This window comes from Sapajus apella, unplaced genomic scaffold (genome assembly GCF_009761245.1).
Source record: "Sapajus apella isolate SASKATOON/1434 unplaced genomic scaffold, GSC_monkey_1.0 scaffold49, whole genome shotgun sequence".
Lineage (NCBI taxonomy): Eukaryota > Metazoa > Chordata > Mammalia > Primates > Cebidae > Sapajus > Sapajus apella.
In genome coordinates this window covers 2,048,724-2,065,404 of record NW_022436989.1, presented here as the reverse complement: position 1 = coordinate 2,065,404, position 16,681 = coordinate 2,048,724, and the positions used below count along the sequence as shown (strand labels likewise).

Genomic DNA, 16,681 nt, shown 5'->3' with positions numbered 1-16,681 from the left:
ACACAGCTTTATCTTATAAAAAGGCGTTGCTCAGGTTCTGGCTCTAGGCCAGCTACAGCACAATATAACAACATCACTATATTCTAGCCTGGGTATCAGAACAAGAGACCCATCTCTTTAAAACAAAAACTGTAAGAAATGTGACACCCAATGTTTAACATTAAAATGTTTTGCTCTGGCATCAGGAATAGGACACAGATGCCGACTCTCATTACTTCAGCCAGATCCTAGCCAGGAGTAAGGCAGGAAAACAGAAATTAACTGCAAATAGATGAGTAAGGAAGAAACAAAACTTTTCTATAGATATAACCGTGAATGTAGAAAATAAAAAGGATCTACAGATAACATTAGAATTAATAGAAGAGTTTTGTGAATTGCTGGAAAAACTCATTTCCAAACAAGGTCACTTTCTGAGCTGCTGGGGGTCAGGACTTCAACATATCAAGTTCTGATTTTGGGTGGGGCTGCAGTTCAGCTCGTAACAGTGTCTTTCTGGGAATGTGTCCATTTCACCTAGGTTATCTAATTTGTTGGCATATACTTGTTCATGGTATTCCTTTATACTCCTTTTTATTTCTATAAGGTTGGTAATAATGTTCCCTCTTTTATTCCTGATTTTAGTAGTTTCGATTTTCTTTCTCTTTTTTTTCGGTCTGTCTAGCTAAAATTTGTCAGTTTTGTTGACCTCTTCAAAGAACCAACTTTTGGTTTTGTTGATTTTTCTATCCTGTTTCATTTATTTCCACAATAGTGTTTATTTTTCCTGGATATAAAATTAATATAAAAATCAGCTGTATTTCTGTATGCCCACTACAGTTAGAAGGTGATTATTTTTGTAAAAAAGACCATTTATGTTAGCATTAAGTAAGTCAAGTACCTAAGAATGAGTAATAGAAAGTGTACAAGATTTCTGTGAAGAAAACGATAAACCTTTATTGAGGGACCAGAAAAAGACAGAAATTGAAGGATCCACCATATTCATGGATTAAAATATGAATCCATTTTGTAGTTGTAAATTTTCTTCAAAGTTGTTGATAATTTCATACAGTTCCCATCAAAATATCACAGACAAGTTTTGTTTGATTTGTTTTGTTTTGCTGTGCATCTTGACAAGCTGTTTCTAAAATGTATATCGAAACTCAAAAGGCTGAGAGTAGGTAAGATATTCCTGAAAGAGAATAAGGCAGAAAGACACACTTGGGTACCGAGACCTGTTATTAAGTCAATGTAAACCCTTGATTTATGCTTAAGGGCTTTTCCTACCATTTTAATTTTCTTTTTACAAATCCACTTTTATTTGTATCTATTTACTTTTCATCCTTGTGGAGTACAGCATCTCAGGGCTTCTATGTCTAGTGGCCTCAGTGGGAAGGTTGCTTTGGAATTAGGCACAAATTGTGCCACTGTTTCTGTGGGCACACGTTACCTTTCCCCACATTACTCTGGTTTTGTTTGGTTTGCTGCTAAGAGTCAGTATTATTCTTGGTACACATAAGCACATCTCCTGCCCAAATCAAATCTCATTTTATCTCAGCCATACATACCTTCAGTTTTAAGAAGAGCTGTGTCCTCCCTTTGGTTCTGGAGACCCCACTGATAGCAAAAATAGCCTTGGACCACAGCTTTCCAGACATGTTTGTCTTTTAGAACTCTTCCTCCCAGCAGGCCTCCAAAGGCTTCGAGATGGCAGAAATAGCAAGGGGGTTTTCAGTAGATGATGCTGGGAGAATTGAGTATCTACATGGAGAAAAAATGAAATTGGATTCATACTTTCGCACCCTGTACAAAAATCAAGTTTAGATGGATTCTGGATGCCCTCACCATTGGTAATGACTTCTACAAAAAGACAATGAGTCTTTAAATATAATGAAAAAGTGTTACATTTGTGTACATTTAAAATTGAGAATGTTTCTCAAAAGACATGGTTAAGAAAGTCAAAAGGCTAGCTGCAGTGTAGGAGTTATTTATAACACATGATAAACCCTAATGTCATAATTTTGAGCATAAGAAGCCAAATGCTAAATAATAAATCATGCTTGATTGCATTTCTTTAAAGTTTAGAAACAGGCAAAACTAATTGTATTGTTTAGGGATGAATGCTTAGGTGGCTAAATGCTACTCAAATTGAGTAGATTAACAAATTGAACCTTTACGACTTTTAGTTCTTATGTTATACTTTTAATAAAATTGAAGAAATAAATCTGTACCAAAATGAAAGTTAGATTTGGTATCTCTGCTTTTCAGTATCATCAAAGCTAAGATAGGAAAACCTGAATCTTTGGATAGTTTAATTTTTTCTCTTATTTTGTTTATTAACAATGAAAGGTTCCTTCATATCTGCCTCACGGATATCCCTCCTTGAAAATCTTGTGACAGAATTAGTTTTGAATCTTTCTAAATTACTCTGTTCACCTAAATAAACAACATAGAGGGAAGCATATAATACAATTATGTACAGTCAAAATAATAAATGACGTTTAAATATTCATGAAAGAAAATAAAAGGCCCACCTAGAAGTTAGTTAAAGAAACGTCAGTGATAGGCCAGGCATGGTGGCTCACACCTGTAATCCCAGTACTTTGAGAGGCTGAGATGGGCGGATCACCCGAGGTCAGGAGTTCAAGGCCAGCCTGGCCAACATGGTGAAACCCCATTTCTAAAAATACAAAAATTAGCTGAGCTTGGTGACAATTGCCTGTAATCCCAGCTACTTGGGAGGCTGAGGCAGGAGAATCACTTGAACCTGAGAGGCAGAGGTTGCAGTGAGCCAAGATGGTGCCACTGCACTCCAGCCTGGGCGACAAGAGCGAGACTTTGTCTCAAAAAAAAAAAAAGATCAGCACTGTGGCAGTAGGTTCAGAGGTCATGTCCTCTCCTGGGCTCTCCTCTCAGCCACTCATTTCTCAGGGGAAGCTGTAAAGAATAGTGGGAGAATAGAAAGCCTGAGAGCTCAAAGTCTCATGAAAGGATAAAAAATAAGTGAGTAAATGAGAGTCTGGGTATGAACAAGCAAATACTAAGGACTGTGTACTGGCTGTGATACCAAAAAGAAATCAAGGGATTGAGGAAAGAAAATATAAATCATATTAGTGAACTTTAAATTTTAAAAAAAATTACTTTACCAAGACTTCTGTAGGAAGACAGATCTATAACTTTGGGCTAGAAGAAGAGGTTTTGGAGGTAGATGGGGAACCAGGTGTAACAGGATGGAGAGATGTGCACTGCACAGTGTATGTATGCATAAATGTGCACATGGACATATCCTGAAATGATGAGGAATTTGTGTAGGACAGAGGATTAGGGTGGCTATTCCAGCAGATCATATGGGGCAGAAAAAAAAAAGGATTAGAGTGGCTGATCTTGAAGGAATATGGTCAATTAGGTGAGTAAAATTGATGAAGTAAAACTAAGTAACTTATTACAGAGTATAAAGAATTTTAGGAGGGGAGAAGAAAAGACTTCTCTTGGTATAAATACTGAATATGATCAAGCTAATGAATGTTACTACTGCCTAGCTGGTCATGAAAATCCACCTCAAGGTGATTAAATAAGGGATTCTATCTTGTCCAAATATAAGTGAAATGTTGTTTGTAACAATTATAAGATACTTGGCTTCACATTTTAGTAACTACCCCTTAAGACATGTTTCTTTTAACTCTTGAAATATTTTATCAGGGATTGAGCTTTCATGATGGTACCTGGAAGTCAGCAATTTATGGTTTTGGAGATCAGAATAGTTTGAAAAAACTGCGACATGCATCAAATCTGAAACCTGTCCCATTCGTTGGTCCAAAATTGAAGAGAAGGTATATTAACTTAAAATCCATTTTTTAATATATCTAATCTGTTATTCGGTTGGCTATTAATAAAGTACGTTACTAAGAAAAGGGTGGAGACTATTTTGTAGTAAGTTCAGAATTGTTTTCAAAGATAAATAAGATATAATTAATATATTACCATAAGCTTAAGTACTTCATATATAATTTGAATCCTAGGAAATAAGTGAATTTTATGATGACTTTTCACTATCTATATAGAAATTAACTGTCAACTAAATTTTATGTCATAACTTTTTTTTCTCTTTTAAAAATTTATTTTAGTTTAGTTTTACACTGCAGGACATATATGAGAACTTTAGATATTTGAATTTAGAGGTGGGCTGTTAAAGTTAGCATTCTTTTTTTTTTTTTTTTTTTCCATTTGAGACAGAGTCTCTCTTTGTTGCCCAGGCTGGTCTCAAACTTCTGGCCTTAAGTGATCCTCCTGCCTTGGCCTCCCAAAGTGCTGGGATTACAGGCATGAGCCACTATAATCTGCCACTGATTTGCTTATTCAGACATTTACTAAAGTTGTGGACACCATAATTGAAGGAAATGCAAAATATTCATAGATCTGCCTTACAGGTGGCCAATTTCTTACTGTCGGGAACTCAAAAGTTATTCCATTCCTTTTATGGGATCTGATGTGTCTGTTGTAAGGAGGACTCAACGTTACTTGTATGAAAATTTAGAGGAATCACCAGTAAGTATATATGGTTTATTTATCAATAAAGAATATTCTGTGTTTGTTACAGTTCCCCTATCTGTTCAATGTAGGATATTTTTGTTTATAAGGCAGAAAAAGGAAGAGCTAAATAATACATGTTTCATGCTCTGGAAATATACAGAATCATTAGGGTAGAACATTTTGTATTTTATAGCCTTGCCCTGTGATTCAGACCTGGCTGCTGAATAACTTTTTTTTTTTTTTTTGAGACGGAGTTTCGCTGTTGTTACCCAGGCTGGAGTGCAATGGCGCGATCTCGGCTCACCGCAACCTCCGCCTCCTGGGTTCAGGCAATTCCCCTGCGTCAGCCTCCTGAGTAGCCGGGATTACAGGCACGCACCACCATGCCCAGCTGATTTTTTGTATTTTTAGTAGAGACGGGGTTTCACCATGTTGACCAGGATGGTCTCGATCTCTTGACCTCGTGATCCACCCGCCTCGGCCTCCCACAGTGCTGGGATTACAGGCTTGAGCCACCACGCCCGGCCTGAATAACTTTTTAATGTAACACAATAACAGCAAATTCAATACAGGAAACCCTGGTGTCATTAAGCACCCCAAAATCCCTGTTTAGCGTTTCAGTTGCTAGAAACTCTTGCTCGTGGAGATGTCTGGAACTTTCTCTCTCCCTTCTCTCCTTGCCATGTCTGGAGTGCCGTCCTGCTCCTTTTGGTGAGGAAAGTAATTGCTTTCATTGCCGAGACTTCAAGAGGAAACTGTATTTCAAGTTAAAAGGTGGAGGGCATTTTCTCATAGAAGGGGTTGTAAGTAGAGTCTGCATTCTGTAGCATATGATTGCTAAACTCAGATATATTATGGGTGACATAGATTTTTGTGTCCAAGTAGGGGAAGGTAATTACCATTTGTAAACAATTTCTTTAAAAAGTAGGGTACCAAATAAGAAAAAGTAGGCTACCGTACTTCCTGTGCACCAGGTCTAACAAACAAAACAAATGAAACTCGGCTCCCAACACCTGGTTTCCGAACCAGGTTTCAGAACATGATGCATCTGTAAAGGGGAAGAGAAAGGTACAGATAGCTAACATTCTTGTATGACTTGGCCTGAAATGTAGGGAGTCATGTTCTAACTTTGTATTCTGAATCTAGGTTCAATATGCTGCTTATGTAACTGTGGGAGGCATCACCTCTGTTATTAAGCTGATGTTTGCAGGACTTTTCTTTTTATTCTTTGTGAGGTTTGGAATTGGAAGGCAACTTCTCATAAAAGTAAGTAAGATTTTATGAAATTAGATCTTTAGAAGTATTTTCCATGTGTTTTTAAAAAATCACTGAAGGTGTTTTTGTTTTTGTTTTTCCTTTAGTTCCCATGGTTCTTCTCCTTTGGCTATTTTTCAAAACAAGGCCCAACACAAAAACAGGTAATCCTTTCTTTTGTGTTCAGATCACTAAAATAATATTTTTCTTTTGTTTTTACTTTTCCTGAGTGCAGTGACAGTACCATCGAAGACTCGATAGGGCACTGTGTTTCAGACAGTCTTTTAAATTCTTTATGTAAATTAGATTATTGCTCCGTGCTTAAATTATGACAGGATATTCTGGCAGATAAAATAATGTTTTCGTCTATTGAAAATGTCTCATTTGGAATAGAATAGTCGGTTTCACTATGTTCCAGGAGGAAATGATGTATTTATTCAATGCACCCTTTGCTTTCTTTCACAGATGGACGCCGCATCATTTACGTTGACATTCTTTGGTCAAGGATACGGTCAAGGCGTTGGTACTGATAAGAACAAACCAAATATCAAAATTTGTACTCAGGTGAAAGGACCAGGTATTTCACATATCACTTAAGAATGCTGAGAAAAAAGAAAAAAAAAAAGAATGCTTTGGGAGTTTTATACTCTCAAGCTATAAAGTAGAATGCCATTACAATATATTCTTTTTAAAGCTTAATTGTTTTAGAAATACATTTGTACAAATTTAAAATTATTCTGTCGAAGACAAACTTTGATATAATCCAATTTTATTAGTGCATCCTTCCCTCTGGCTTTTTTTTGAATATGATTCAATAATTCAGAATGGCAAATTTTAATTAGTATTAATAAGAAAAGGGATTGGTTGATATTAACCTGTTTGAGTCTCATATGCAAGTAGTATAATTATAACATCAGTCAAATCTGTGGTCTAGGATTTCATCTTTTTTTAGATGGAGTCTCGCTCTGTAGCCCAGGCTGGAGTGCAGTGGCGTGATCTCGCTCACTGCAACCTCCACCTCCCTGGTCCCGGTTCAAGCAATTCTCCTACCTCAGCCTCCCAAGTAGCTGGGATTTCAGGCACCAGCCACCATGCTCTGCTAATTTTTGAATTTTTTAGTAGTGATGGGGTTTCGCCACGTTGGCCAGTCTTGTCTTGAACTCTTGACCTCGTGATCCGCCTGCCTCAGCCTCCCAAAGTGCTGGGATTACAGGTGTGAGCCACTGTGCCAAGCCTAGGATTTCTTTAGTGTCTCTGAATACCCTGACATTGTTTGGAAAATGTATGCAAACTTGCACTTTTCAAGGGATGGGAATGGCTTCTGATAGGTGGTTAAAAGAATGTTCCCAAAAACGTTCAAGAGCTTGTGCTGTAAGTTTTAGAGAACTATGCAGAGACAGACAGGTCCACTTGTGAATTATAGTATAATTACTGTCATCCCTGATAAGTCGAAGGTTCTTATTTTTTATTGAGACGGGGGTCTCACTATGTTGCTTAGGCTGCGCTCAAGCAGTCCTCCTGACTCAGCCTTCTGAAGTGTTGGGATTACAGGCATGAACTGCCATGCCTGGCCCACGGGGGATTTTAATCAAGCCAGATGACAGTGTGTTTCCATCTTGCCCTTTTTTCAAATTCCCACCTGGCTTTTGAAGGTAAGTTGACTGTATTTTCATTATTTGACAGGATTATAAATGCTAATGTTCCATTTGTTTATAAACTTTTTTTAAACTTTAGTCAGTTGTTTTCTTTAAGAAAAAATTGAGAGGGTTTTTTTTGTTAGTTGTTTTTAAGTGAAGTGTATGAATACAGATAGGGATCCGCTCAGTGTAGTAGTAGAGAAACAAAAAGCCGAGCTTCATTGGCTTTTTATCAGTTATTATCAAGAAGCAGTGCAGTGCAGTGGTGAGAGTGTGAACTCTGGAACCAGACGCCTGGGTGTGATTCTGACTTAATCACTACGTGTTAGTTTGGACAAGTCACTTAACCTGTCTCTGTGGGATGAAAAGAGTATTGACCTTATATAGTTGTTATGAAAATTAAGTGAGTTTGATAGATTTAAAGCACTTAGTACAGCTCCTAACGCTTAATAAGTACTATAGAAATGTTATTTTTATTAAGTGACCAGAGTGTCTATCGAAAAAAATCTGTACACCTAGAGTTAGATATAAAATCTACCATTTGATGTTTGATGTTGTTGAACGGATACTTCATGAATGCTTTCTTTTTCCTTGATCAACTGTTTCGGCAGAGGCTGGCTATGTGGCTACCCCCATAGCCATGGTTCAGGCAGCCGTGACTCTTCTAAACGATGCTTCTGATCTGCCTAAGGCGTGAGTTTGGTTTTCTTTTAATTAGAAGATACCTTTTTTATCTGTGTTATATTTTAGCTTATTTTGATTCGATTTTCAGGTTTTGGGTCTGCACATAAGCATTTATAGTTCAGTTCTTTTGATCCAAAATATAGTTAAATTAGAACTGTGAGAAGGAGAGCTTCTTACTAGCCCACAGCTGGTCAGAGGAACAAACGAGGAGGTAAATGAGAGGAGACAGAAAAGTTTGAGAACTGTAAGTTAACTTTAGCTCCTTGTAAAAACAGCTCAAGTCCAGAGTCAGCCAGTCGAAAATGGCCGCTGTTGTTAGATCGTATTACTAGGAGCCTCCAATCAGTGCTGAACTGTACCCCGCTGGCAGTGGCATCCCTGACTGACACCGGCGTCAATGGACTCATGGGATCCTGGCTAGATGATTATCAGACCTACTGTCTTACTGGAGCATTTAGCTGTCACGCTAAAACTAGGCCAGCTTTTCAAATGAGCATAGGCCTGCTGCTGAGAAGTACATCAGGCGTGACCTAAAATGGGATTAATAATAAAAGAAGTTGTATATATCGAAACCTAATTAAATTTTTAAAATACTTATGTTCCCTTTGAAAATATTTAGCATTTACGAATGTTAGCTATTATATTTTTAAGAACTTATTTTTCATCCAATTTAAGTTCTGTTTAGAATTTAATAATAATTGATTACCTAAGTTTATTCCATTCATGTCTTTCTTTAATCCCCCTGAGTCTGAGGACTGTCTTTAGAAACAGCAGCAGTTCTTCAGGGTGATGACACCTAGTGTGCCCCTTGAACACACACATAGAATGGAGACAGCATTGCCAGGAACGGAACCCATCTAGACAGCGTTGGCTGTGGTGCTAGTTTCTCCTAATATTGATTGGGCTGATTTTAGGAATGGAATCAAAGGTAGCCATGATTAGCATGAAGACTCGGGTTTTCATGAATTCTGTAGCAATTTGTTAGCGAGGCCGATCAAATAGGAGAAGACTGGAGAGGAGCTGTGTGCACTGTTTTCTCTTGTTATTGTTTTACAGGGGCGGGGTCTTCACACCTGGAGGAGCTTTCTCCAAAACAAAGTTGATTGACAGACTCAACAAACATGGTATTGAGTTTAGTGTCATTAGCAGCTCTGAAGTCTAAACATTTGAAGAATTAACTGAAGTCATAAAGTCCACGAATTAACAGCTTCTCTATTTGATATTTGAAATTATTCTGTAAGCCTCTCTAACTATATGTGGAAACGTTTGTCAAATCTAAAATATTAAAAGCAGGAAATTGTCCTAGCTTATGCTAAATTTGAAATCTCAGCTGATTCTGTGATTTTATTGCTTATGAGGGAGAACTCACATTTGACATATTTTTTTCATTGTGTTCCTGGTAGATGTCTGTGAATGAGCTGGCAGGTCTAATGAGGGAGGAGGTGTCCCAGGCTGTGTTGTCAGCAGCATTGCTCATTGTGGGTGCGCAGACCAGCGTTAGTGCAGGGCAGTAACTGCTGCTCGCATCGCTGCAGGGTGAAGGAATCTCACCTTCCGTGTTTCTCTACGTGCTGTCTTGAGCCTTTGCTAAATGAAACTACACTTTTTCCTATTTTTGCCTAGTTTTTCACCTATCTACAGTGATTATGGATGGTTACCTAAGTTGGAAAATTCAGGGTTGTCAGTTGAATGGTGTTTTTGGACCTGCCTATGTATTTGTAAGTGGTAGAAACATGCTGCTTAAGGGGTCTAACCTGTTTCTTGCCAATAAGTGGACTTATCATTTTATCTTTACCTAATTCTATATCTGTGATTAGGTTTAAGGATACAGCTTATAAGTTGCTATCTATTTTCACTGGTTAAGCAGAATTTTTCTCTAATTGACTTTTATATTTTAACTAGTTTTACGTGGAAGCCATAAAATAAGGCAAAGGACTTTTTCTTCTGTGATAAGCATATAATAAACATATATACATAGTGATCGTGTTGTTCATTGCCTAAACAAGACAGCCACTCGTTTATGGAATTTCTACTAAAAAGTGAGGAACATAAACTATGTAGGAATATGATTCGTGTTGGGAGACCCTTCAGTTCTGCCTGTGCAGAAGAAGGGGGGGTATCTGACTTGAAGAGGGGATTCTTGGTGGCAGTACTGCCCACCCTAACCCTGCTTCCTCTGTCCTGGCCTGGTCATCACAAGATACAGATTTTGGTCTCAGCTCTTCCCTAACTTGTGGGACCTTAGAAAAGGTTTTATCAGCTTTAAAATTAGAAAGCAGTCAAGGAGTAATAGAACCCATGACTAGCTGCACATCTGAATCACAAAACAATAATAGGCTCCTCAGTGCCTCCAGGAGTTTGCATTCAGGAGGTCTGGAGGTCAGAGCCCCTGTGTTTTTGATATGCATTTGGGAACCACTAGGTGAAGCTACGTATTCTGTCCCTGTTTCTAGCTTTGCAACGTATGCTTGAGCATTGACTCTGATTCTGAAGGTAGCAGTGTGCCCCATCCTCTGGCTTGAGGTACAAGTGTGTCTCATCCTGATATTCCTTTTAATCCCCCAAGGTTCTGCCTGCTCTCATTTGCTGAAAGTATAAGACTCACCTCAGGCCAGCAGACTGCAAATTGTCCAAAACTCTGAGGCTCAGTTTAACAGGTGGAAGCCATTCCTGCTCCCAGTGGCCAGGCTGAGAGAACTGGAGTCCACCCAGCCTCTGCAGTTACTGTTGTCTCACTGACAGTCTTCCCAGGATTCGGTGATGCCTTTGCTGACACTGTCCTGGCCGTCACCACGAGGTGCTCCACACTTGGGCTCCAGAGTTGTAGCAGTTTTCTTGGTTCACTCGTGTGTGTTGTCAGGACCTGAGCTGCAAGCAAAACCCGTACCTCCCTTATGAATCCTTATGAAGTCGAAGTCACTAGCCCAGATTTCCTTGTCTTTCTAGGGAGGTTCCTTTTCGGAGCCGGTGACAGCCTCTCTTGTCAGTACAGCTTCCTTATCACATTTGACCTTCCTTAACTTCATATTTTAGGGAGTAAGGATTGAGGTTGTCACATCTTATTTCCTCCTTCCTAATTTTTTACACAAATCAGCCAGGACTCCCAGGGACAGTCTTGCACTGTCAGGCAGCCGGCCATCACGGTTAGGAATGCAGGCTCTAACATTGGCCCCTGTGCTTACGTGGCCTAGGCAAGTTACTCAACCTTATAGAATTATCGTGAGAATGAAATGAGCTAACATATTTGGCACTTAGATTAGTGCCTGGCACATGGTGTATGCACTTACTAAGTTTCAGCATCATCACTACTATTTGTTAGTAGAAATCTGTCTTTGGGGCTGGCATGGTGGCTCATGCTTGTAATCCCAGCACTTTGAAAGGCTGAGGCGGCTGGATCATCTGAGGTTAGGAGTTTGAGACCAGCCTGGCCAACATGGTGAAACGCCATCTCTACTAAAAATACAAAAATTAGCTGGGTGTAGTGTCTATGAGGCTGAGGCAGAAGAATTGCTTCAATCTGGGGGGCGGAGGTTACAGTGAGCTGAGATTGTGCCATTGCACTCCAGCCTGGGTGGCAGAGCAAGACTCCATCTCAAAAAAAAAGTCTGTCTTTGGTCACAAAAGGTTTCTTTTTTCTCTTTTTAACTTTTTAAGTTCAGGGGTACATGTGCAGGTTTGTTTTATAGGTAAAGTGCCATGGGGGCTTATTGTATAGATTATTTTGTCTCCCAGGTATTAAGCCTGGTACTCATTAGTTTTCCTGACCCTCTCCCTCCTCCCACTCTCCACCCTCTGAGAGGACCCAGTGTGTGGTGTTCCCTTCTGTGTATCCATGTGTTCCCATCACTTAGCTTCCACTTATAAGTGAGGACATGTGGTATTTGGTTTTCTGTCCCTGTGTTTGTTTGCTGAGGATAATGGGCTCCAGCTCCATCTATGTTCCTGCAAAGGACATGATCTCATTTTTTATGGCTGCATAGTATTCCATGGTGTATATGTACCACATTTTCATTATCCCATCTACTATTGATGGACTTTTAGGTTGATTCCATGTTTTTGCTATTGTGAATAGTGCTGCAGTGAACATACACATGTGCACATCTTTATAATAGAACGATTTATATGCCTTTGGGTATATACCCAGAATTGGGATTGCTGGGTCAGAAAGTATTTGTTTTTAGGTCTTTGAGGAATAACCACACAGTTTTCCACAATGGTTGAACTAATTTACACTTTCACCAACAGTGTATAAGCATTCCTTTTTCTCTGCAACCTTGCCAGCATGGTTTTTTTTTTTGTTTTGTTTTGAGACGGAGTTTCGCTCTTGTCGCCCAGGCTGGAATGCAATGGCACGATCTTGACTCACTGCAACGTCCGCCTCCTGGGTTCAAGCGATTCTCCTGCCTCAGCCTCCGAGTAGCTGGGATTACAGGCATGAGCCACCATGCGTGGCTGATTTTGTATTTTTAGTAAAGATGAGGTGCTCCATGTTGGTAAGGCTGGTCTTGAACTCCGGACCTCAGATGATCTGCCTGCCTCGGCCTCCCAAAGTGCTGGGATTACAGGCGTGAGCCACTGTGCCCGGGCTAGCATCTGTTATTTTTTGACTTTTTAATAGCCATTCTGACTGGTATGAGATAGTATCTCGTACCAGTCAGATACTTGGGTTTGCATTTCTCTAATGGTCAGTGATGTTGAGCTTTTTTTCATCATATGATTGTTGGTCGCATGTATGTTGTCTTTTGAAAAGTGCCTGTCATGTCCCTTGCCTACTCACAAAAGATTTCTTTACAGCCTCTCCAAGAGTGCTCAGTATCTGTCAATTCTTGACTAAGACCCATCAATCAATTTGTGGAATCAAGATTGGCTTCAAGATAGACTAACTCCTAGTAGATTTTCTTACTAACAATTGTAATCCCCGAACCACGGGCCCTGCACTGAAAAGGTCCCATCATACGGGCACTCCTGCTGCTTAAAAAATTGAACATAACAGTATTTCAAGTAAACATATGAGAAGAGAAAAATAAGTGGAGGTAGAATTCAGACTTGTTCAGAGCAAGATACAAAATGAGGGACTTGAAATAACCATTGTCTGTAGGTCCGACAGCAAGAAAATAGAAGAGTTTCATTTGCAGTTTTGAACTGTTTACCATAAGAATACTAATGGCAAATGCTTATCACTCACATCTGTGTGTCAGGCACTGTTCTGGTGCTTTATGTTCATTAACCATTTTCAGTAAATAGTGTTATCCTTCCCATAAAACAAATAAAGAAAGAGAGGCTTAGAGAGGGGAAGTCAGTTGATAAGTGATGGACTTCAGCAGGATCTAACCCGAGGCAGTCTGATCCCAGAGCTCCAGGCTCTTCATTCACTCTGTCCCTCCTGCCACCTTCCAGCCGCAAAAAGACTCCAGTGTGTGTTGTCCTCTCTATGCGCCAGGAACAGAGGCCACTCAAGCAGCCATTAGGTTATAGAGATGATGGGCAATCACACTGAAGGACAGTTTTGCTTAAAAGTGGTAGAAGAAATAGGTTAAAGTAAGTGGGAAATGAGGTAGGCTCATTAGCTACACAAATAATCTTCACAACTCAAAGCTCGAATATTTTCAGTTTTCAGTTGGTGTGTCTTCACTATTTCATATGCAGTAAATATTCTCTCTTCTTTTTCACTATAAGAGCAACATCATTTTTCAGTTTTCACAAGCTGGATTCAAGTAGATCCCCCAAATCCTTAAACATCTGTGATTGTTGGCATACAAATGGTCGAAGTAGTTGATCGTCTTCCTAAAAGAAAAAGTGAAAAAATGATAGTGATAGACTTTGTGTCATGAGAGTAGAAGTCTTGTGTGTGAGGGGTACCCAGCAAGCTTTCCCTCTGGGACAGAAACCTGCCTTGGAAAGTTGCCAGCAGAGGCACTGAGTCACCTAGGAGCAGCTTTGTTTCAGAAAGGCTTCCCGAATGACCCTTAGCTACTGCCAGTAGGGAAAACTGGTGAGATCATTCAGATCTTTTCAACGGGAATGTTACATATGTCTTTTAATACTGTAGAAGGAGGATTAAGGAGCCACTGGGTGTCAGCTTCTCCCATGGGCAGGGTTTTGCCGATGCTTCCCCTAACCTGTGGAGGCAAGTCCCCCCGAGAACTGGGGTGCTCTGGGGCAGAGTGCTGGAGACAAATGGTGGAGGAGGTGGTGACGCACTCACTGAAAATGAGAATGGCAGAGAGTAGGCAGTGTGACATGGCAGTGTGTTTTAGTTTGTATTTCCCTGAGTATTAGTGAAATCCTGTTCAGATCCTTTGGCGATTTTTTCTAATGTGTTTTCCAACATATTCTTTCTCTCTCTCTTTTTTTTCTATCGTAAAAGTAATTGTTGGCCAGATGCAGTGGCTCGCACCTGTGATCCCAGCACTTTGGGAGGCCGGGACAGGTGGATCACAAGGTCAGGAGTTTGAGACCAGCCTGTCCAATATGGTGAAACCTGGTCTCTACTAAAAATGCAAAAATTAGCCAGGCGTGATGGTGCATGCCTGTAGTCCCAGCTACTCGGGAAACTGAGGCAGATGAATTGCTTGAACCTGGGAGGCGGGGGTTGCAGTGAGCCGAGATCGTGCCACTACACTCCAGCCTGGGCAACAGAGTGAGACTCTGTCTCAAAGAAAAAAATGATAATTATTTAATTTGAACACTAATGGTTGCTAAACAATACTATTATATTTTCCAGGCTGTGGTTTATTTGAGACTTTGTTTATGGTGTCTTTAACCGGTTATTCTTTTTTATTGGGAGATACCGAGGCCTAGTTAAAGTGAACACACCTGCTCTGGAGAGCCCACTGCCTCAAGCTCCTCCTGTCACACCTTCTCCCCCTATCCCAGAAGGAACTGCTAGCCTGACTTGTGTGGTAATCATTTTCTTGCCTTTCTGAATAGTTTTGCCACCTGGACTATATCCCAGTGTATTTTACCCATCTTTGAATGTTTATAGACTCATATTGGATGTCATCTTTTGTAACTCGGTTTCCATCACTGTGGGAACACTATTCTTGTTGCCTGTGGCTGTTGTTCATTTTCATGGCGATGTAGTGTTATGCAGTGTAGAGGGGGCCAAAACTGACCCACCTTCTGGGAACATACATTAGGGATGATTCCAGTTTGGGGCTGTTATGGGAGGGTCTTATGAACAGCAGTGCACATAAACTAGATTTCTGTAGTCTTTTTCAGCTGACCCGTCATCTGAACCACAGAAGTGATTTGAGTAACTCTCAATTCTTTGAGGAATGGTGTGTTACTAGTATCATCCTAGATATGTATGACAGATATAGCTTATTTCATGTCAGATGCCTTAGTGCAGTAGGTTCTCAAACTTTCAGGCAGAATCATGGAGAGGGTTTGTTGAAATGCATGTTACTAGGCCTCACATCCAGAGATTCTGATTCAGTAGGTCTGGGGAGGGCCCTGGAATTTGCATTTCTAATCGGCTCCTAGATGCTGCTGAAGCTACTTTGAGAACCTCTCTGCCTGAGGGAGGGCATTAGGGCTTAAATCTCGGCAGAACCAGTTCACCTCGTGAAGGAAGGAAGAGTTGAATTGCATGCTTCTAGGTTATAGTATCTTCAACTTTTAATAGGTAAATGCCAAGTGATTTTAAGTTGGTTGTACCAGTTTATACTCCTTTCAGCCATACATGAGAGTTTGTTATTTCATATCTTCACCAAAACTTGATATTGTCAGGCTTTTTAATTTTTTTGCCAGTATGGAAGGTTAATAATGGTATCTCATTGTGGTACCAATTAGTATTTATGCAATTAAGCACTTTTCCATATATTTGTTGGTATTTTTAATTTTCTCTTTTGTAAAGTTCCTGTTCAAGTATTTTGACCATTTTTTTTTCCTATCTGGTTGTCTGTTTTTTGTTTTGGTTAGTAGTAGTTCTTTATTTTGTAAATAGTTCATTATATGTTAAATGTGTTGCAAAGAACTTTTCCCATTTTTTTTGGCTATTTCATTTTGGACCAAAGTTCACCATTTTAATTTAGATGAATTGATCAGCCTCCCTCTTTAAAGCTAGGGGGGTGTGTGTGTGTATATGTGCTCCCTCTTTAAAGCTAGGGGTGTGTGTGTGTGTGTGTGTGTGTGTGTGTGTGTGTGTGTGTGTAATGCATAAGAAATCCTTTTCTACTGTGAGGTTGTAAAGACAGTCTCCTAAAGTCTCTTCTGATGGCATTAGAGGCAGGGCATGGTGGTTTATGCTTGTAATCCCAGCACTTTGGGAGGCTGAGGCCAGAGGATCACTTGAAGCTAGGAGTTCAAGACCAACCTGGGCAACATAAGATACCATCTTTATTTTTAAAATATTTAAATAAATAAAAGCATTAGGGTTGTGCCTTCTACATTTAGCTCCTTAATTCTTACCTGAAATTGATTTCTGGGATAGCTTTAGATGGGAATCCAGTTTTATTTTTCCCCTTACATATTTCTAATTCTCCTAGCACTGTGTATTGAAAAGTCCATCCTTGCCACATTGATTTGCAGTTCCACTTGGTTGTATATCAAGTCTGTAGTCCTGAATAAATCTGTTTCTGAGCCTTCTTGGGTTATCT

The 16,681-nt window shown here is 39.7% G+C and overlaps 2 protein-coding genes across 3 annotated transcripts in view; one reads left to right on the top strand and one right to left on the bottom strand.

The window, feature by feature from the left end:
* The window catches only part of SCCPDH (saccharopine dehydrogenase (putative)), a 33,389-nt gene extending 23,331 nt beyond the window's left edge, over positions 1 to 10,058 (top strand). For both annotated transcript variants that reach the window (XM_032242187.1, XM_032242186.1), the window contains 7 exons: positions 3,676 to 3,806; positions 4,404 to 4,521; positions 5,653 to 5,772; positions 5,868 to 5,924; positions 6,226 to 6,337; positions 8,009 to 8,090; positions 9,138 to 10,058. In XM_032242187.1, coding sequence (XP_032098078.1) covers positions 3,676 to 3,806; positions 4,404 to 4,521; positions 5,653 to 5,772; positions 5,868 to 5,924; positions 6,226 to 6,337; positions 8,009 to 8,090; positions 9,138 to 9,243 — 726 coding nt within the window. In that variant the 3' untranslated portion in view covers positions 9,244 to 10,058. The remainder of the gene's footprint in view (positions 1 to 3,675; positions 3,807 to 4,403; positions 4,522 to 5,652; positions 5,773 to 5,867; positions 5,925 to 6,225; positions 6,338 to 8,008; positions 8,091 to 9,137) is intronic.
* Positions 10,059 to 13,540: 3,482 nt separating this feature from the next.
* LOC116525901 (kinesin-like protein KIF28P) overlaps positions 13,541 to 16,681 on the bottom strand; it is a 77,968-nt gene continuing 74,827 nt past the window's right edge. Inside the window, 1 exon segment of the mRNA XM_032242031.1 lies at positions 13,541 to 13,865. Coding sequence (XP_032097922.1) covers positions 13,779 to 13,865 — 87 coding nt within the window. The 3' untranslated portion in view covers positions 13,541 to 13,778.